Source organism: Notolepis coatsorum, assembly GCF_963971535.1.
Source record: "Notolepis coatsorum genome assembly, chromosome: 1".
Classification (NCBI taxonomy): Eukaryota; Metazoa; Chordata; class Actinopteri; order Aulopiformes; family Paralepididae; genus Notolepis; species Notolepis coatsorum.
In genome coordinates, this window is record NC_140165.1 from 190386507 (window position 1) to 190409485 (window position 22979).

The window sequence follows — 22979 nt, forward strand, 5'->3', positions numbered from 1 at the left end:
GTGTTGTGGTCGTGGTATTCACTGACCTTTGGGAAGTATTTTGCCATGTACATGGGTACCTTGGTGGTGTAGTGTATCTTGTAGACCAGGCCCATTGCAAGTTGCTGTACTCTGTCGTCTACTCTAAGCCATCCTAGGTTGTCAAAGTGGGCAGGGGTGAGGTGGGTTCTAGGAGTCAGGTCAAGCAGTAGTCTGACCAGTTTATTTTGAGATGTTTGTAATCTTGTTTTTTGCGCCTTTGAGGTGCTTTGGTACCATGAGGTGCAAGCATAGTCGTAGTACCCTTGAATGAGTGCCCCTGCCAGAGTCTTCAGGATATTCTTGTTTACCAGAGAGGAGATCCGGTACAAGAATCAAGTTCGTTGGTTGACTTTTTTTTATTACATTGGATGCCATTTTGTCACAGGAAAGATTTGCCTCTAGGATGGAACCCAGGTAGGTAATTTCATCTTTCCTTGTGACAATATTGTCACCCACTGTAACTGAGAAGCCGTCGGTCTTGCTGAGTTTGTTATTTGAACCGAAGAGAATGGACTCTGTTTTGCCCATGTGTAATGATAGTTTGTTATCAGCGAGCCAGGTGCAGATTCTGCCTAGTTCCGAGCTGAGGGTTTTTTCAACCTGTAACTTGTTCTTGTCAGAGACCAGCAGGGCTGAGTCGTCCGCAAACAGGAACAAGTTGCAGTCACAAGCTGTTCTGTTCATCTACGCCCACTTGCCTCAACGACTACCGCCCTGTAGCTCTCACCTCCATAGCCATGAAGTGCTTTGAGAAGCTAGTGAAGGGCTACATCTGCTCCTCCCTCCCCATCAACCTGGACCCCCTGCAATTTGCATACCGCCCCAACAGGTCCACGGAGGACGCCATAGCCCATGTGCTGCACACAGCAGCATCACACCTGGACAAGAGGCAGGGGAACTATGTGAGAATGCTGTTCATCGACTACAGCTCAGCATTCAATACCATAGTCCCCTCCAAACTCATAGCCAAGCTCAGGGACCTGGGCTTGAACTATGACCTCTGCCAGTGGGTCTTGGACTTCCTGACGGGCAGACCCCAGGTGGTGAGAGCAGGCAACTGCACCTCCTCATCCATCACGCTCAACACAGGGGCCCCCCAGGGCTGTGTTCTGAGTCCCCTCCTCTACTCCCTGTACACACATGACTGCGTAGCACAGCGGAGCAACAACACAATCATCAAATTTGCTGATGACACAGTAGTGGTGGGCCTGATCTCTGCCAACGACGAGAGGGCCTACCTGGAAGAGGTAGAGAATCTGTCACAGTGGTGCCAGGAGAACAGACTCTCCCTGAACGTCAGCAAAACAAAGGAGATGATTGTGGACTTTAGGAGGTCGGGGGTCAAGGACTACAGCCCCCTCAGCATCGACGGGGCACCGGTTGAGAGAGTGAACAGTTTTAAGTACCTCGGAGCCCACATATCCGAGGACTTGACATGGACCACACACATTGACAGTGTTGTGAAGAAGGCACGACAACGCCTCTACTTCCTCAGGCGCCTAAGGAAGTTCCAAGTCAGTCAGAAGATCCTTAAGAACTTCTACTCATGTACAATAGAGAGCATCCTGACCGGCAACATCACCTCCTGGTTTGGGAATAGCACTGCACAAGACCGAAGCAGACTACAAAGAGTGACACGTTCAGCGGAACGCACAATTGGAGGGGGGCTTCCCACCCTCCAGAACATTTACAACAAGCGGTGCAGGGGCAAGGCTAAGAGAATCATCAAGGACTCCAGCCACCCGAACAACTGCCTCTTTGAACTGCTGCGGTCAGGCAAGCGATGCCGGAGTCTCAAGGCGAGCACAGAAAGACTCAGAAGAAGCTTCTATCCCCAGGCCATCAGGCTGCTCAACGAACAATAAACACTATGCAACAACCATCAAATGCACACAGCACACACATCCACACGCACACACTCACTTAAACAAACAACACACTGCAGCACCCACTCTCCACACTTTAGATCACCTAAACACACTTTATATTTATTGGTAAAGGATTTGCACTACAACTCGTACACCTTACTGTAAATTGTACCTAAATTGTACCTCATCCCATTTCTGCTTTGCACTATATAGTATTGTATATTAGTATATTGCATAGTATATTGTATGGTAACTCACTTACTTCTAGTCTGCATCGAACATTGTACATAATGTCTATACTGAACACTGTGACCTCTATTTTTACTTCTTTTTACATGCTACTTTATTTTATTTCATACTTATCTTGTCTAGCACAGTCTCTGGAGCGTAACAGTAAGAAGCATTTTGTATAAAAGTATTCTGTACTTCTGTATGACAACTATTAAAGAAACTTGAAACTTGAAACGTGTTAGCAGTGTAGATTTAGGTCAGACAATTATAACACATTAATCATGAATCATTTAAATCATGGTGGGGGGGGGGGGGGGTGCCCCCATCCGCACTAATTCAAGTTCAAGTTTCAAGTTTAGTTTTATTTGTCACTTACATCACAGTGACATGCTTCATATTGTAAACAAGTTAAAATAATAAAGACCAAACACTATGCAAGAAAATATACAAATATACAAACTAAAGTACAAACTGCAAACCAAAAATGCTAAAATTAGGTAGGGATGTATAGTGCACATATTTAGAAATAAATAGATCAAATGATGGTGTTAAAAAGTGTTTAAAGTTAATGTTAACCCTTTCACTGCCACACAACAGAAGGTTAACTTGCAATGGGCCTGGTCTACAAGATACACTACGCGACCAAGGTACCCATGTACATGTCAAAATACTTCCCAAAGGTCAGTGAATACCACGATCACAACACCAGAGGGAGCTCCACAAATCATGTAAAACCCAGATTCGGCTCAAACAAGGGACTAAACACGTTTCGCAATTATGCCACATCAACGTGGAACGCCCTACCTAAAGCTGTAAAGGAATGTGAATCACTACCCACTTTCAAAAACACTCTCAAAAAACACCTACGTGAGACTGCAATTCGAAACTGGCCCCTACAAATGTCCTAACCTAGTTGTACAGTAAATGACCAAGTAAGGCTTTGTCAGTATTCCAATGTACAGTGTAAAATGTGTATGTGTCCCCTACCCAACCCCCCCCCCCACCTCCAATGTACAGCCCTCACCCACCCACCCAACCTCCTCCAATGTACAGTTTCTACGCCAAATGTATATACACTCTTTTTCTGGACACTTTTGTATCACAAACAGTACTGTATTTGCAAATCTGATATGTCATAAATGTATAGATGTAGCAGTACTGTCTATCTGTATGTCATGTATGTCATATATGTTATGATGAATTGAAAATGGGGGACCCTGATGTAAACAAGACGAAAGTCTTTCTCTGGTCTGCATCCCCTTAACAATTGTATGTACTGAGCTGTACTGTACTGTACCTGTAACTGAGGGGTACAATTCCCTGACTGTATTAATCAAGTACTGATATCATTAAATCACTACCGTCTATGTACTCCTGGCCAATACTGTACATAAGTATTTTAGATTAGAACACTCCCACAATAACACGGTTTTCCACACAAAATACTCATTTATAATATTTATTACATCAAAGGGGGGTATTAGGTTACAGTACTTTGGTCACTTTGGATGCGCTTATAAGGCAAATAGAATGTGCAGGCAAATCAATAGTGAATATTAAGGATTATCTAGGGATCTTCTGGGAAAGGGGGTACTACCGGTTGTAAGCCAGCAGAGGGAGGCAAAGCTCTAGGCAAGTCAATGGTTCACGGAGGCGATGTCACCCCTGGAGCAGCGGGGAGAAGCAGCCTGGTCCCAGGATGCGCGCCGTGTAGGTGAGAGCCGTGGAGTCTCTGGTACGACAGAAACGGGCTTGAGTGATGTCCCCACGGGCACGTGGATCCCACAGCAGTGGGTGTAGATGGTTCTCTGATTCCAGCAGCGTGGTGAAGAATGAAGAATAATAATCCTTGCCCGAAAGTGGCACTGCCGGTGGGGTGTAAATCCTCCGTGGTGCGCGGTGTGGGTATCCTCCGGTGCGGTAGTGCACGGTTGACCTTGACGTTACTATACTATTAGCACGGGCAATAAGTGCTCTATGTAGACGCACAATCACTCACTCCACGTGGTCTTTGACTCGTAATGAAGGCTTACTAATAAATAGCGAACGATACGACAAACAGACGTATTAGGATAACACGAGGCTCTATCTTGGGGCAATGCGAGCCCTGCTCTGCCCACGTTGCGTAGTGGGTGAGACGTTGCTTGGATAACTGAACCAGACTGAACTGAAGGCGAACTGAAGGGGAACTGCAAGGGGAGTTCTACATTTCTTGCGCCCTATTTATATGTACCGTGAACAAATAGTACCATTCGTATTTCGGTAGCCGTATTAGTGGGCAGAAGCTGGGCATGTTAAGACATATCTCGTCGGTACCTTTGAAGTCAGCTCGAGGGGGTAAGGCGCTGGCGCCTAGGGGATCGCTTCCAATAGGAGAACGCATATTATGGTCTGTCCTGTAGACTAAAGGGATATTCAGTGCATATTGTACAAAGAATATACAGGGGGTATCAAACGATATACAAATATTATACATGGGATCTCAGGCAATAAATATATATATTCGGTTTAATCTGACCCTTTGTAACAGTACCCATTCTGCAATCTGTTAATAAACTTTTCAATCAATCAAAACCCCTTTCACTGTGACATCACTTATTATGTATTGTTTTTACTTTTGTTTAACTGTGTTAATAAATAAATAAATAAAAATAAAAATACTGTAAATACCGACGGTGGTTGTGTGATAGTGAAAGGGTTAACCTTCTGTCGTGTGGCAGTGAAAGGGTTATTAAACTGACCCAGAATCAGAGCATGTCTTCGGAGTAGGGTCGAGCTGCAGCCTCGGTCCAGATTGGAACTTCCGCCCTGCCACAGGATTATTATTCCTGTGACAGGGCAATGCGCTGATTGGCGGAAAGTACGGAAGTATCTCGAAGTACGTCTGACGTGTCTCGAATTACGTCTGACGTTTCTCTACGTTAGCGAACGTTAAACGTTGTATTCATAAAATAATATAAAATCAGCAGCATGGGGAGGGCCGGGGGGAGGGGAGGTACAGGTAGTAGAAGACATAGAGGTACAGGTCACATAATTATAGTACAGTGGAGAAGTAAAAATAGAATAAAAAGGCAGTGTAAACAATATACAATATTATTAACTCTAATAATAACACGCCTCGCGGGCTCATTATAATACGAGAGCCGTGGGTCTGCATTGTATAGAGCGGATCCCCCGGCCGTATTCAAGCGCTGGAGCGCTTTGCGATGGATCAAACTGTATTAATATAGTAGTAATAATAGTAGTTGGCTAGTTGCGCGCTTCTGGCCACCTCCCGCAGTGCGCGCATACACACATACTGTCTGTAGCCTATACAGTACGTGCAAAATTAGTTGTCAAGAGCCAATCGCACAGGTTGCCTCATCTCATCTGGCTCTGCAAATAGATCTAGAGTCTGAATATCATATATAGCCTGCTGATGATCTCTCTCTCTCTCTCAAATCCATTCTGAGAACGGAATGCAGTGCCCGCGACGAGGGTCTTTATTGATTGATTGATTGATTGATTGATTGATTGATTGATTGATTGATTGATTGATTGAAAATTGTATTAACAGATCATGCTGGACCTACAAAAGGCCTTTGACACTGTCAATCACTCCATTCTTGATTGAACATTTTATTAACAGATTGCAGAATGGGTACAATACAGTACAGCTCAATACACACAATTGTTAAGGGGATGCAGACCAGAGAAAGACTTTCGTCTTCTTTACATCAGGGTCCCCCATTTTCAATTCATCATAACATATGACATACACGACATACAGATAGACAGTACTGCTACATCTATACATTTATGACATACCAGATTTGCAAATACAGTATTGTTTGTGATACAAAAAGAGTCCAGAAAAGAGAGTATATACATTTGACGTAGAAACTGTACATTGGAGGAGGTTGGGTAGGTGGGGGGGGGGGGACTGTACATTGGAGGTGGTTGGGGGGGGGGGGGGGGGGGGGGGGGGGGTAGGAGGGGTGGGTGGGTGGGGGACACTGTACAACTGTACAAGCAAAACTGTACATTGGAATATTGACAACCATACTTGGTCATTTACTGTACATTGGAGGGGGTTGGGTTACAACACAGGAGCAGAGTATAAACAACAGTACAGTACTGTTTCTCATTCCTGTACTGTTGTTTATACTCTGCTCCTGTGTTGTAACCCAACCCCCTCCAATGTACAGTAAATGACCAAGTATGGTTTTGTCAATATTCCAATGTACAGTTTTGCTTGTACAGTTGTACAGTATGTGTGTATGCGCGCACTGCGGGAGGTGGCCAGAAGCGCGCAACTAGCCAACTACTATTATTACTACTATATTAATACAGTTTGATCCATCGCAAAGCGCTCCAGCGCTTGAATACGGCCGGGGGATCCGCTCTATACAATGCAGACCCACGGCTCTCGTATTATAATGAGCCCGCGAGGCGTGTTATTATTAGAGTTAATAATATTGTATATTGTTTACACTGCCTTTTTATTCTATTTTTACTTCTCCACTGTACTATAAGAGAAACGTCAGACGTAATTCGAGATACGTCAGACGTACTTCGAGATACTTCCGTACTTTCCGCCAATCAGCGCATTGCCCTGTCACAGGAGTAATAATCCTGTGGCAGGGCGGAAGTTCCAATCTGGACCGAGGCTCCGAGTCTGCAGCTGGACCCTATTGGGTCTTCGGGGCCATAGATATACGTGACGTCATCACCCTCAGCCGCGTCATCTTCATGCGACGGTTCAGTTCAGGGTCCGTCACCAGAGCGCGACGCGGCGTCAGACGAGAGGAAGGACACCAACCTGCAGGACCCGAACTTGGAGGAAGAAGACATTCGTTCTCCTCCAACAACAACAACAACAACAACAACAACCTGCTCCGTTTAACTGGTTGTGAGTAAACTCTGTTAACAATTGACCTAACTAACGTTAACCTTACTTAGCCACCTGTTAGTTAGCTCACTTAGCCCTGTTGTCTTCTCTCTGACTAATGTACAGTCTCCTAATGTACAGTCTCCTAATGTACAGTCTCCTAATGTACTCCTAATGTACAGTCTCCTAATGTACAGTCTCCTAATGTACTCCTAATGTACAGTCTCCTAATGTACAGTCTCCTAATGTACAGTCTCCTAATGTACAGTCTCCTCCCCATCATATGTATATAATTATTCTCTTGTCAGGATCTATGGGTAACAGTACTGACTGTATATTTGCATATCGTATATGTCACAAATGTAACAGTACTATATACCTGTATGTCATGTATGTCCCTATGTCATAAATGTCATGATGTCATGATGTCATGTGTGTGTCATATATGTCCTGATGAATTGAAAATGGGGGACCCTGATGTAAACAAGACGAAAGTCTTTCTCTGGTCTGCATCCCCTTAACAGTTGTGTGTATTGAGCCGTACTGTACTGTACCCATTCTGCAATCTGTTAAATACAGTTTTCAATCATTCATTCATGCCCACCAGATAACGTTATCATGTCCGTAGATACAGTAGAGACCTTAGATAAGTTAGTAGATGAATGATCAGGGCCTCTGATTTACACTGGCAACTTAAATACGTTGTTCTCTGCAGCTGAGCCAACGACTGTCTGTAACCCTACCTACTGTAACCCTACTGTAACCTACTGTAACCCTACTGTAACCTACTGTAACCCTACTGTAACCCTACTGTAACCCTACTGTAACCTACTGTAACCTACTGTAACCCTACTGTAACCTACTGTAACCCTACTGTAACCTACTGTAACCCTACTGTAACCCTACTGTAACCTACTGTAACCTACTGTAACCCTACTGTAACCCTACTGTAACCCTACTGTAACCTACTGTAACCCTACTGTAACCTACTGTAACCCTACCTACTGTAACCTACTGTAACCTACTGTAACCCTACTGTAACCTACTGTAACCCTACTGTAACCTACTGTAACCCTACTGTAACCCTACTGTAACCTACTGTAACCCTACTGTAACCTACTGTAACCTACTGTAACCCTACTGTAACCTACTGTAACCTACTGTAACCGACTGTAACCCTACTGTAACCTACTGTAACCCTACTGTAACCTACTGTAACCTACTGTAACCCTACTGTAACCTACTGTAACCTACTGTAACCTACTGTAACCCTACTGTAACCCTACTGTAACCTACTGTAACCTACTGTAACCCTACTGTAACCTACTGTAACCTACTGTAACCCTACTGTAACCTACTGTAACCCTACTGTAACCCTACTGTAACCTACTGTAACCTACTGTAACCTACTGTAACCCTACTGTAACCTACTGTAACCTACTGTAACCCTACTGTAACCTACTGTAACCCTACCTACTGTAACCTACTGTAACCCTACTGTAACCTACTGTAACCCTACCTACTGTAACCTACTGTAACCTACTGTAACCTACTGTAACCCTACTGTAACCTACTGTAACCTACTGTAACCTACTGTAACCCTACTGTAACCCTACTGTAACCTACTGTAACCTACTGTAACCCTACTGTAACCTACTGTAACCCTACTGTAACCTACTGTAACCCTACTGTAACCTACTGTAACCTACTGTAATCTACTGTAACCTACTGTAACCTACTGTAACCTACTGTAACCTACTGTAACCCTACTGTAACCTACTGTAACCTACTGTAACCTACTGTAATCTACTGTAACCTACTGTAACCCTACTGTAACCTACTGTAACCTACTGTAACCCTACTGTAACCCTACTGTAACCTACTGTAACCCTACTGTAACCTACTGTAACCTACTGTAACCTACTGTAACCTACTGTAACCCTACTGTAACCTACTGTAACCCTACTGTAACCCTACTGTAACCTACTGTAACCCTACTGTAACCTACTGTAACCTACTGTAACCCTACTGTAACCTACTGTAACCCTACTGTAACCCTACTGTAACCTACTGTAACCTACTGTAACCTACTGTAACCCTACTGTAACCTACTGTAACCTACTGTAACCCTACTGTAACCTACTGTAACCTACTGTAACCCTACTGTAACCTACTGTAACCTACTGTAACCCTACTGTAACCCTACTGTAACCTACTGTAACCTACTGTAACCCTACTGTAACCTACTGTAACCTACTGTAACCTACTGTAACCCTACTGTAACCCTACTGTAACCTACTGTAACCTACTGTAACCCTACTGTAACCTACTGTAACCTACTGTAACCTACTGTAACCCTACTGTAACCTACTGTAACCTACTGTAACCCTACTGTAACCTACTGTAACCTACTGTAACCCTACTGTAACCTACTGTAACCCTACTGTAACCCTACTGTAACCCACTGTAACCCACTGTAACCTACTGTAACCTACTGTAACCCTACTGTAACCTACTGTAACCTACTGTAACCTACTGTAACCCTACTGTAACCTACTGTAACCTACTGTAACCTACTGTAACCCTACTGTAACCTACTGTAACCCTACTGTAACCCTACTGTAACCTACTGTAACCTACTGTAACCTACTGTAACCTACTGTAACCTACTGTAACCTACTGTAACCTACTGTAACCCTACTGTAACCTACTGTAACCTACTGTAACCTACTGTAACCCTACTGTAACCCTACTGTAACCTACTGTAACCTACTGTAACCTACTGTAACCCTACTGTAACCTACTGTAACCTACTGTAACCTACTGTAACCCTACTGTAACCCTACTGTAACCTACTGTAACCTACTGTAACCCTACTGTAACCCTACTGTAACCTACTGTAACCTACTGTAACCTACTGTAACCCTACTGTAACCTACTGTACCCTACTGTACCCTACTGTAACCTACTGTAACCTACTGTAACCTACTGTAACCCTACTGTAACCTACTGTAACCCTACTGTAACCTACTGTAACCTACTGTAACCCTACTGTAATTTACTGTAACCTACTGTAACCCTACTGTAACCTACTGTAACCTACTGTAACCCTACTGTAACCCTACTGTAACCCTACTGTAACCTACTGTAACCTACTGTAACCTACTGTAACCTACTGTAACCCTACTGTAACCTACTGTAACCTACTCTAACCCTACTGTAACCTACTGTAACCTACTGTAACCCTACTGTAACCTACTGTAACCCTACTGTAACCTACTGTAACCTACTGTAACCTACTGTAACCCTACTGTAACCTACTGTAACCCTACTGTAACCTACTGTAACCTACTGTAACCTACTGTAACCCTACTGTAACCTACTGTAACCCTACTGTAACCCTACTGTAACCTACTGTAACCTACTGTAACCCTACTGTAACCTACTGTAACCCTACTGTAACCCTACTGTAACCTACTGTAACCTACTGTAACCCACTGTAACCTACTGTAACCCTACTGTAACCCTACTGTAACCTACTGTAACCTACTGTAACCTACTGTAACCCTACTGTAACCCTACTGTAACCTACTGTAACCTACTGTAACCTACTGTAACCCTACTGTAACCTACTGTAACCTACTGTAACCCTACTGTAACCCTACTGTAACCTACTGTAACCCTACTGTAACCTACTGTAACCCTACTGTAACCTACTGTAACCTACTGTAACCTACTGTAACCCTACTGTAACCCTACTGTAACCTACTGTAACCCTACTGTAACCTACTGTAACCTACTGTAACCCTACTGTAACCCTACTGTAACCCTACTGTAACCTACTGTAACCTACTGTAACCCTACTGTAACCTACTGTAACCTACTGTAACCCTACTGTAACCTACTGTAACCCTACTGTAACCTACTGTAACCCTACTGTAACCCTACTGTAACCTACTGTAACCCTACTGTAACCTACTGTAACCCTACTGTAACCCTACTGTAACCCTACTGTAACCTACTGTAACCTACTGTAACTCTACTGTAACCTACTGTAACCTACTGTAACTCTACTGTAACCTACTGTAACCTACTGTAACCTACTGTAACCTACTGTAACCTACTGTAACCCTACTGTAACCTACTGTAACCTACTGTAACTCTACTGTAACCTACTGTAACCTACTGTAACCCTACTGTAACCCTACTGTAACTCTACTGTAACCTACTGTAACCCTACTGTAACCCTACTGTAACCTACTGTAACCTACTGTAACTCTACTGTAACCCTACTGTAACCTACTGTAACCCTACTGTAACCCTACTGTAACCCTACTGTAACCTACTGTAACCTACTGTAACCTACTGTAACCCTACTGTAACCCTACTGTAACCTACTGTAACCTACTGTAACCTACTGTACCCTACTGCCAACACGTCTCTTAGATTAGATTTATGATGGTGTTTGGATCAGAATGCAAACAGACAAAAACTACTTGTTGTAATTCATAAGTATCCTTATGAATTGTGAATTCCATATCCTCTTATAATGTGTACTTGTTCTGTTGTGTTTTGTATGTGTCCTTTATTTATTTGTTGTTATGTGTTATGATTCTGTATTACATTGCACAACATGTGGGATCCTCTGGAGAACCAGATACTGTATCTCAATGTGGTTTTTCCCAATAAACAATTTCAATATACATAATTCTTCAGCTATGGATGCTTCCGAGTCCTGAGCAAGCAGAATGGTCTCCACCCCTGCTCCCCCCCCCGGCCCCGCCCACAGAGGAGACCCCGGCCCCGCCCACAGAGGAGACCCCGGCCCCGCCCACAGAGGAGACCCCGGCCCCGCCCACAGAGGAGACCCCGGCCCCGCCCACAGAGGAGACCCCGGCCCCGCCCACAGAGGAGACTACTACTGGGTTCGCTCGTTCGTAGCTGGAGGTAGGATGTGCTCAGTGACCCTTGACCCTGGAGGTAGGATGTGCTCAGTGACCCTTGACCCTGGAGGTAGGATGTGCTCAGTGGCCCCCCCTGGAGGTAGGATGTGCTCAGTGACCCTTGACCCTGGAGGTAGGATGTGCTCAGTGACCCTTGACCCTGGAGGTAGGATGTGCTCAGTGGCCCCCCCTGGAGGTAGGATGTGCTCAGTGACCCTTGACCCTGGAGGTAGGATGTGCTCAGTGACCCTTGACCCTGGAGGTAGGATGTGCTCAGTGACCCTTGACCCTGGAGGTAGGATGTGCTCAGTGACCCTTGACCCTGGAGGTAATGGTTGGTTCGACACAGAGGCACAGGATGACAATGTGTGAGGTTAACAAACTTTATTGAGACTCCGCCCCCAACATCTTTATCACCTGACCTGCGAGGTGACCCATATCAAGACACCCCCCCCCCCCCATTAAATTAATTTAATTAAAACAGTATAAAAATGTGTTTCCATTGCAACACAGTACAGACTCATTAAAACAATTCAATAATACCAGTCCAGTGCTTTCCCCAGGACTTAACCCTCACCCCTTCCCCAGGACTTAACCCTCACCCCTTCCCCAGGACTTAACCCTAACCCCTTCCCCAGGACTTAACCCTAACCCCTTCCCCAGGACTTAACCCTAACCCCTTCCCCAGGACTTAACCCTAACCCCTTCCCCAGGACTTAACCCTAACCCCTTCCCCAGGACTTAACCCTAACCCCTTCCCCAGGACTTAACCCTAACCCCTTCCCCAGGACTTAACCCTAACCCCTTCCCCAGGACTTAACCCTAACCCCTTCCCCAGGACTTAACCCTAACCCCTTCCCCAGGACTTAACCCTAACCCCTTCCCCAGGACTTAACCCTAACCCCTTCCCCAGGACTTAACCCTAACCCCTTCCCCAGGACTTAACCCTAACCCCTTCCCCAGGACTTAACCCTAACCCCTTCCCCAGGACTTAACCCTCACCCCTTCCCCAGGACTTAACCCTCACCCCTTCCCCAGGACTTAACCCTAACCCCTTCCCCAGGACTTAACCCTAACCCCTTCCCCAGGACTTAACCCTAACCCCTTCCCCAGGACTTAACCCTAACCCCTTCCCCAGGACTTAACCCTAACCCCTTCCCCAGGACTTAACCCTAACCCCTTCCCCAGGACTTAACCCTCACCCCTTCCCCAGGACTTAACCCTAACCCCTTCCCCAGGACTTAACCCTAACCCCTTCCCCAGGACTTAACCCTAACCCCTTCCCCAGGACTTAACCCTAACCCCTTCCCCAGGACTTAACCCTAACCCCTTCCCCAGGACTTAACCCTAACCCCTTCCCCAGGACTTAACCCTAACCCCTTCCCCAGGACTTAACCCTAACCCCTTCCCCAGGACTTAACCCTCACCCCTTCCCCAGGACTTAACCCTCACCCCTTCCCCAGGACTTAACCCTCACCCCTTCCCCAGGACTTAACCCTAACCCCTTCCCCAGGACTTAACCCTCACCCCTTCCCCAGGACTTAACCCTCACCCCTTCCCCAGGACTTAACCCTCCAATAAAGGAAGCCATTTGCTGTAATTTCTTGCAACATAAAATCAAGTAAGTTCCTAATATCCCCCCCCCCCCCCTCCTGACACGTTGTGTAACGCAGACACAGACACGTTGTGTAATACATGATTGCGTGGTTCCACTGTGTGTGTGTGTGTGTGTGCTTGTGTGTGTGTGTGTGTGTGTGTGTGTGTGTGCTTGTGTGTGTGTGTGCTTGTGTGTGTGTGTGTGTGTGTGTGTGCTTGTGTGTGTGTGTGTGTGTGTGTGTGTGTGTGCTTGTGTGTGTGTGTGTGTGTGTGTGTGCTTGTGTGTGTGTGTGTGCTTGTGTGTGTGTGTGTGTGCTTGTGTGTGTGTGTGCTTGTGTGTGTGTGTGTGTGCTTGTGTGTGTGTGTGTGTGCTTGTGTGTGTGTGTGTGTGTGTGTGTGCTTGTGTGTGTGTGTGCTTGTATTTTTGTGTTCAACGTTAAACTATTGTGTAACCTTATACGCTCTACTTAAATGAATAACCTATTAGGAACTTACCCGTGTGTTTGCTATTTCCTTGAAATTATGATTTTATGTTGCAAGAAATTACAGCAAATGGCTTCCTTTATTGGAGGGGGGGGGGGGGGGGCCCACCCTTCACTGCAAATCCTTTCTTTTATATGACTTCTTCACTGGTGCGTTGTCACAGCGTAGCTCCGCCCCTATAGCATTGTTTAGGGGAAGCCCTACGGTCCATTCTGATATAGATCAGATAGATTAGATTAGACAACATCATGATATATATATATATCATTATTTATCTTGTAAATCACTCTCCCTTCACCATGGAGCGGCCGGTCTCCCAACACACATCCTCCAGCATCCTCTGACTTTCCTAATCACTGTATATTATTATATATATAATGCATATTAATATACACACGCATGTTACATGCTTACAACAACATTGTATGTTGCCTTACTCTCAACATCCATGTAATTGAGTGTTGTTACTTGTCATTCAGGCCAAAGGTCAAAGGTCAACAACTGCATAACCACTTTATTACCCATCACGTCTGTGTTGGCGCTAAAATAGATAGGCGCTAAAATAGATAGGCGCTAAAATAGATAGGCGCTAGAATAGATAGGCGCTAAAATAGATAGGCGCTAGAATAGATAGGCGCTAAAATAGATAGGCGCTAAAATAGATAGGCGCTAGAATAGATAGGCGCTAGAATAGATAGGCGCTAGAATAGATAGGCGCTAGAATAGATAGACGCTAGAATAGATAGGCGCTAGAATAGATAGGCGCTAGAATAGATAGGCGCTAAAATAGATAGACGCTAGAATAGATAGGCGCTAAAATAGATAGGCGCTAGAATAGATAGGCGCTAGAATAGATAGGCGCTAGAATAGATAGACGCTAAAATAGATAGGCGCTAGAATAGATAGGCGCTAGAATAGATAGGCGCTAAAATAGATAGACGCTAGAATAGATAGGCGCTAAAATAGATAGGCGCTAGAATAGATAGGCGCTAGAATAGATAGGCGCTAGAATAGATAGGCGCTAGAATAGATAGGCGCTAGAATAGATAGGCGCTAAAATAGATAGGCGCTAGAATAGATAGGCGCTAAAATAGATAGGCGCTAGAATAGATAGGCGCTAAAATAGATAGACGCTAGAATAGATAGGCGCTAGAATAGATAGGCGCTAGAATAGATAGGCGCTAAAATAGATAGACGCTAGAATAGATAGGCGCTAAAATAGATAGGCGCTAGAATAGATAGGCGCTAAAATAGATAGGCGCTAAAATAGATAGGCGCTAAAATAGATAGGCGCTAGAATAGATAGGCGCTAAAATAGATAGGCGCTAAAATAGATAGGCGCTAGAATAGATAGGCGCTAGAATAGATAGGCGCTAGAATAGATAGGCGCTAAAATAGATAGGCGCTAGAATAGATAGGCGCTAAAATAGATAGGCGCTAGAATAGATAGGCGCTAAAATAGATAGGCGCTAGAATAGATAGGCGCTAAAATAGATAGACGCTAGAATAGATAGGCGCTAGAATAGATAGGCGCTAGAATAGATAGGCGCTAAAATAGATAGACGCTAGAATAGATAGGCGCTAAAATAGATAGGCGCTAGAATAGATAGGCGCTAAAATAGATAGGCGCTAAAATAGATAGGCGCTAAAATAGATAGGCGCTAGAATAGATAGGCGCTAAAATAGATAGGCGCTAGAATAGATAGGCGCTAAAATAGATAGGCGCTAGAATAGATAGGCGCTAGAATAGATAGGCACTAAAATAGATAGGCGCTAAAATAGATAGGCGCTAGAATAGATAGGCGCTAGAATAGATAGGCGCTAGAATAGATAGGCGCTAGAATAGATAGGCGCTAAAATAGATAGGCGCTAAAATAGATAGGCGCTAAAATAGATAGGCGCTAGAATAGATAGGCGCTAAAATAGATAGGCGCTAGAATAGAAATAGATAGGCGCTAAAATAGATAGGCACTAAAATAGATAGGCGCTAAAATAGATAGGCACTAAAATAGATAGGCGCTAGAATAGATAGGCGCTAGAATAGATAGGCGCTAGAATAGATAGGCGCTAAAATAGATAGGCGCTAAAATAGATAGGCACTAAAATAGATAGGCGCTAAAATAGATAGGCACTAAAATAGATAGGCACTAAAATAGATAGGCGCTAGAATAGATAGGCGCTAGAATAGATAGGCGCTAGAATAGATAGGCGCTAAAATAGATAGGCGCTAAAATAGATAGGCACTAAAATAGATAGGCGCTAAAATAGATAGGCACTAAAATAGATAGGCACTAAAATAGATAGGCGCTAGAATAGATGACTGGCTTACGTCAGAAGTCTGATGAAAGAGACTGCGGCACGCGTTGCTCTCACAGTGGATCTAGACGTATTGACACACGCGTTGCTCTCACAGTGGATCTAGACGTATTGACACACGCGTTGCTCTCACAGTGGATCTAGACATATTGACACACGCGTTGCTCTCACAGTGGATCTAGACATATTGACACACGCGTTGCTCTCCCAGTGGATCTAGACGTATTGACACACGCGTTGCTCTCCCAGTGGATCTAGACGTATTGACACACGCGTTGCTCTCCCAGTGGATCTAGACGTATTGACACACGCGTTGCTCTCCCAGTGGATCTAGACGTATTGACACACGCGTTGCTCTCCCAGTGGATCTAGACGTATTGACACACGCGTTGCTCTCCCAGTGGATCTAGACGTATTGACACACGCGTTGCTCTCCCAGTGGATCTAGACGTATTGACACACGCGTTGCTCTCACAGTGGATCTAGACGTATTGACACACGCGTTGCTCTCCCAGTGGATCTAGACGTATTGACACTGTTGTCTTCTCAATAAATATGATTCACAATAGAATCACGGAAGTGTCTTCTAGTTTCCTGGTTTATTTTATTTGTATTATTCTATTGTTATTTATTTGAGTCCAGATAATGGGAGAGCATAAATATTGGATCAGATTTTTTTCTCTCTATAAAAAACAGCATTTCAAAGTTAATTGTATCCTTTTAAATGCCCTTGTGAAATGAAAAATAGTGCTTGGAAAAGTACTTGAAAGTCATTGAATTTTATTTAGCAATGTCTGTGGGAACCCTGTAATAATAATAGAACAAAGTGCAAGTAGTAGTGATAATAGTGATGGCAGTAGTAGTAGTGAAGAGTAGTGAGTGGCAGGATACAATCAGACAGTAGTAGTAGTAGTAGTAACGCACTGCACCAGCCGTCCATGCCGTGTTTATTATTAACTCATTCAATGCCATAGCCACGCCCCATCCCTGCTCTCTAGCGCCAGCTTTCCATTGCCTAGTATTTTCACGATGCGTCACGATGTTTGCAGAGCTATATCTATATTCTATATTATAGTTATGGAGAAAATAGTCTGGCTCATTTGACAGTCACTATCCCTCGTCCAATATGTAAAAAATAGTTAATTGTTTCTGTAACTGAGGGGTACAATTCCCTGACTGTATTGATAAGTATGGTATCATTAAACCACTACCGCTTTATGTACTTTAATTACTGGCCATACAGTACACGATATATGAATATGATGAACACTTCCCACAATGAAATCGGTTCCAGTCAAAGGTATTAATCAAGTATTTAATGGAGCAAAAGGTACATAGGATACTTTACATTATTCTTTGAATGCACTTGTAAGGCAAAGGAGTATGCGTAGGCAAATCAATAACGAATGTCCATTCTCTGGTTACGCAGGAGGTAATTATACAACCTGAATCTTAGGGAATTATATCTATGGTGCACTAGTGATAGCGGGAGATACTGGAAGGGGTTCCCACTGGTTGTAAGCCAGCAGGGGGGGGTAGAAGATCTGTCGGTAGTAGGACGTCTGGTCAACGATGACTAGGGAGACTTCAGGTACAGAAGCCGGTGCAGTAGCCTCTTGATCCACAGACGAATACAGCTTGGTTCTCTTGTAGACTGTAGCTCCACAGGGAAGAAAGCTAGGCGGCCTCAGGCTCTCTGAGCGCCGACTCGACTTGACTCCTCTCGGGGTAAATCCAACACGTGCAGGCGTCGGCGATTATCCGCTCCATAAATCACAGGACCAAAGCAAATATATTCCAGCCGCAAAGGGCTATGTAGTCGTCGGGTAGATTAATCCAGTGTACATGTCCATACGGCTCTCGCCTAGGTCTCCTCGGGTGAAAGCGCCATGCGGTCGGCCCAGCCTGGATAAGAACTCTAGCTAATACGAGAAAGCGTTGGAGATGCTGGTCACTATAGAATTCTAACCGCACGATACGCTATACACAAATAGACTATTAAAGACTTAATAGAAATATGTCGCACTCAACGGTATAGCGCCAAACTCGGACAATTCAGTTATTAATTCGCACGCGGTCTCGATGCTCTATTCTGAGGCCAAACAGGCCATACTTCACCGCACGTTGTATCGTGGGTGAGGCTTCAACTTATCGGTAACATACTAAATGGACGAAGGGTACGGAGGTAAGGGGCTAAGGGGTTTCTACATTCACCTGCGCCGTATTTATACGCACAGTGCACAAACTAGTTCCACTCTCATTTCTGTCGCGTATCCCTGGGCAAGGGCGGGCATGTCCAGACACATCTTGACGGTGACTTTGAACCTGGCTCCGGAGGCCGGTCCCTGGCGCCGGTGGACCGCTGTCCAATAGGAGAATGAACTATTATGGTCTGGGCTAAAGGGATATTCCGTGTATATGTACAAGGAATATACAGGGGATATCAAACGATATATAAGTACTATGCAATATATATCAATAAATAAATATATATATTCGGTTTAATCTGATCCTTTGTAACAGCCGCCCCCTAATTAGTCCCACCTAATTAGCTAAGCAGAGACAGATTAACCGCACTGTCCACTACTCAATGTCTGCTGTGAGGGGTCTGTCAGTTCACAAAGTCATGGGGTCATGGTCGTCATCGATGGTATCGGGGAGCCTTGGCAGTTCTATTAGCCTCGCCACGGGTCGGGTGTAGGTCCGCCCTTGGACGAGCACTTCGGCTGCTCGGACCTTTCCGTCGGCACCGGTGATCACTTTGCTTACGCGGCCGGCCGGCCACATAGCTCGGGGTAGTGACTGGTCGATAATCATGACGACTGTTCCTTCTGTCAAATTGTCTCTCTCTTTCACCCATTTCTGGCGGGTCTGTAGAGACGGTAGGTAGTGGAGTAGGAAGCTGTTCCAAAACTTGTCAGCCAATACTTGACTGTACCTCCACATTCTTCGGCCGTTCGCTTCTTCAGGCCTGTACATTGTCTGTGGTAGCGCGGGGTCCAGCCGCCCCATCAAGAGTGTGTTGGGGGTGACTGGGTCGACATCTGCTACATCACTTGAGACGTAACCGAGGGGCTTTGAGTTCAATACTCCCTCGATCTCCGTGAGGACTGTCATTAAGACTTCTTCCGCCACGGTCTGGGCCCCAAGCACGGCGTACAGGGCTGTCTTTATTGAACGTACTTCTCGTTCCCAAGTTCCACCGAAGTGAGGTGCGTTCGAGGGATTAAACTGGAAGTCAATCTGGTATGGAGCGAGGTGGGTCTTAAGTTCTGGGCCCATAGCTTGGAAGCTCTCTCTCAGCTCTCTTTCTCCGCCTTTGAAGTTTGTCCCGTGATCAGACAACAATATAGACGGTTTGCCTTTCCGCGATGTGAATCTTCGGAAGGCCATAAGGAATGAGTCTGTGCTCATGGTTGGAAGGAGTTCTATATGCATCGCTCGGGTGGTCATGCATTTGAATACAATACCCCACCGCTTCTCGGTGCCTCTTCCTTTCTTTATATACAGCGGGCCGAAACAGTCCATACCGGTGGAGTGAAAGGGCTTGTCGCCGAGTCGGAGGCGACAGGGAGGTAGTTCAGCCATCCGGGGTATACTGGGCTGCGCTCGCCACTTACGACAGTCTAGACAGGTTCGCTGGAAGCGCCGCACTGCTTCTCTCCCTTGCAGTATCCAATAACGACGTCTGATCTCCGCGAAGACTCTCTCTGCCCCGGCGTGATGCACATCCTCGTCGTATTTCTTTATGATCAGCTCTGTGACCTTGTGTCGGCTGTTTAAGACTATCGGGTACTTGACGTCATCCGGTAAGTCTGGGGCTCTCCGCAAACGACCACCCACTCTGATGAGACCATGGGCGTCGCTCTCGGGGGCTAGGTGGAGCAGTCTGCTGTCTGATGGGACGGGCTTTGCTCCCTGTAGACAGTCTAGCTCATCGGGGAACGAGTCTCTCTGGGCTCGTTGTAGTAGAAGAAGTTCCGCTTCTTCGTAGTCAGCTGCAGTAATGTCAGTAGTGAGCTGAACCTCTGGGTGGTGCCACAGGAATGTCTTTAGCTGCGCACTCTCTAGGGTGAGGCAATCGTCTATGTCGGGGTCTGTGGTGACGAGTGTGTTCAATCCACAGAACATAGATTTCTTGTTTTCTGCCTCCTCTTTACTCGCTTCCCGTGGGGTGGGTGTAGGCCACTCTTCTTCCGGGAGCTTGAGGAACTCTGGCCCGTCACTGTATAGGTTGTGACGGGTGAGGTCATCCAGGGACATTCCCCGGGTGATGACGTCAGCTGGGTTGTGTTTTGTGTCTACATACCTCCAGCTTGCTACTTCTGTTAACTCTTGAATCTCTGTGACTCTGACTCCCACGAAGACCTTGTATCTGCACGAATCAGACCGGATCCATGTGAGTACTGTCGTGGAGTCTGACCACAAGATTGTTCTTTGCACCGGAATGGTGAGTTCACGTTGGATTAACGTGGCGAGTTGCGCTCCTGCTAGGGCTGCGCAGAGCTCTAGACGCGGGATAGATTGTTGCTTTCGTGGGGCTATTCTTGAGCGAGCCAGGATGAAAGCAGTATGTATTTCTCCTCCCTCCTCTCGGGCACGCAAGTAGGCCACCGAACCGTAGGCTACTTCGGAGGCGTCGCTGAAAACGTGCAGGTCCATCTGGCACGTCTCCGGCCTCACTGTGGGTGGGAAGTAGCTGCGGCGTATGTTAACACCTGGGAGTGAGCTGAGTTCCGTCTCCCACTCTCTCCATGTGGATGCAAGGTGTTCGGGTATGGGGTCGTCCCAGCCCTGGTCCTTGTCCCATAACGCTCTTACAATCATCTTTGCCCTGGTGGTGTAAGGTAGAATACATCCCAACGGGTCATATTGTCTGGCGAGTGTTCTGTATACACTCCGTCTGGTGGTCGGTAGTGCAGTCGACCTTCCCTGCTCCTTGGTCAGGGGTGTGTGTTTATAATGGAGCGAGTCTGTTTTGAAGTGCCAGACTAGTCCTAATGTCATTTCTTGGGCTTCTCCTGGGATGGTCGCCATCCAGGTCTCGCTGCTTGCTGCCTTGTCCTCGGGGGAGAGGCTGCGCAATACTTGCGGGTCGCTGCTGGCCCACTGCCTGAGATCAAAGCCGCCTTTGATCAGGGAGGTGCGGAGCTTGAGTAGAAGGGCCTCGGCTTCTTCTGGCGTCGAGACGCTTTGCAGACAGTTGTCCACGTAGAAACTATTTTCTACACTTTTTCGGACCTCTTCATCAGCTGCTGGGTCCTCTGCGACGTGTTTTTGCAGTGCAAACGTAGCACAGCATGGGCTGCATGTGGTTCCGAAAGGGAGGACTTCCCATTGATAGATGGCTGGTTGCTCATCCCCGATCCTCTCTCTCCATAGGAACCGCAGCAGGGGCTTGTCCTCCTCCACTAGTCTCACCTGCAGGAACATCCCTTTGATGTCGCCGCTGATGGCCACCTTGTCCTGGCGGAAACGTAGTAACACGCCTAGTAGGGAGGGGCCGAGTGTTGGGCCGGGCAAGAGCTCTTTATTCAGATTTTGTGATCCGATCTGGTAGCTGCAGTTGAACACAATACGATCCTTGCCGTTGTGGTGGACTTTGTGGTGCGGCACGTACCATGATTCGGTCGTCTGATCGGCCTCTTTAATGTCAATTTTCTTTATGTGTCCCGCTGTGATTAGCTTGTTAATCTCAGCGCGGTACACAGTCTCTTGAGCGGGGTCTCTGGCTAGGCGCCGCTCTGTGTTCAATAGATACCGCTCCGTCGCTTCTTTTGGGGCGTGGAAGGTAGGCATACCCTCTCGCCTCAAGAGTGGAGTTGCGTATCTCATCACTCCGTTGACTTTGACTCTCTTTGTCCCTTGCTCGAGGAGTGCTATGGCGTAAATGTCTTCCTTGGAACGAATGTCTTTCTTTTCGTTCTTAAAGGGCATTGTCTCTAGTGTCCATAGCCTCTCGACATGCTGTAGGAGGGTGGTGTCTTCTTCTGTCACTCTGGAGTGGAGGCAGCTAGTGGCTGCTGTTCGGTTAAGAGACTTAGCGAGGGGGCCTTGTAATGTCCATCCTAGGCGGGTCTCGACTGCTGCAGGACAGCCTCTGGGCCCTGTGTGGACCCGGTCTATCGGGACTATGAGGTCTGCATGGTCGGAGCCTATCAGCAGGGTCGGGGTGGCGCCGTCTATGAGCGGGATAGGTAGTTGACGCAGGTGCACATATTTATCCATCAGCTTGGCGATGGGGTAAGTATATTGCGACAGGCCTATTTCTTGGCTGGTGAAAGCATTAGTAATCCTATACCGTCTCTCTGGCTGCCCGCTTGCTGCGATAGTGAAGGAGACATTCTCGCCCTTTATCGTCTTTAGATCTCTTCTTATTGTCCGAATCGTCATCTGGTTTTCGCTCCCCCGCAGCCCCAGCTGGGCCGCAGCGGATGCGAGGAGAAGGGTCTTCTCTGACCCGTCGTCAAGGACGGCGTAAGTGTCCATGACCTTGTCTTGGTAACTCAGTGTTACGCGGACCACCTTTAAGAGCACTCGGGCGCCCCCGCTGCTGGCGGGGTCAATGTACATAACACTTGCCTTTGTGCTGCTTGAGGGTGTGGGCTTTCTTCTGTTACTGTCGTGTAGGACATCTAGGTGGGCTCCGTC

At 46.2% G+C, this 22979-nt stretch overlaps 1 protein-coding gene across 1 annotated transcript in view; it reads left to right on the plus strand.

Annotated features, from left to right (window-relative positions):
* Nucleotides 1-11738: 11738 nt before the first annotated feature.
* inppl1a (inositol polyphosphate phosphatase-like 1a) overlaps nucleotides 11739-22979 on the plus strand; it is a gene marked incomplete at its 5' end in the record, with an annotated part of 124885 nt that continues 113644 nt past the window's right edge. Inside the window, one exon of the mRNA XM_084308522.1 lies at nucleotides 11739-11937. Coding sequence (XP_084164648.1) covers nucleotides 11739-11937 — 199 coding nt within the window. The remainder of the gene's footprint in view (nucleotides 11938-22979) is intronic.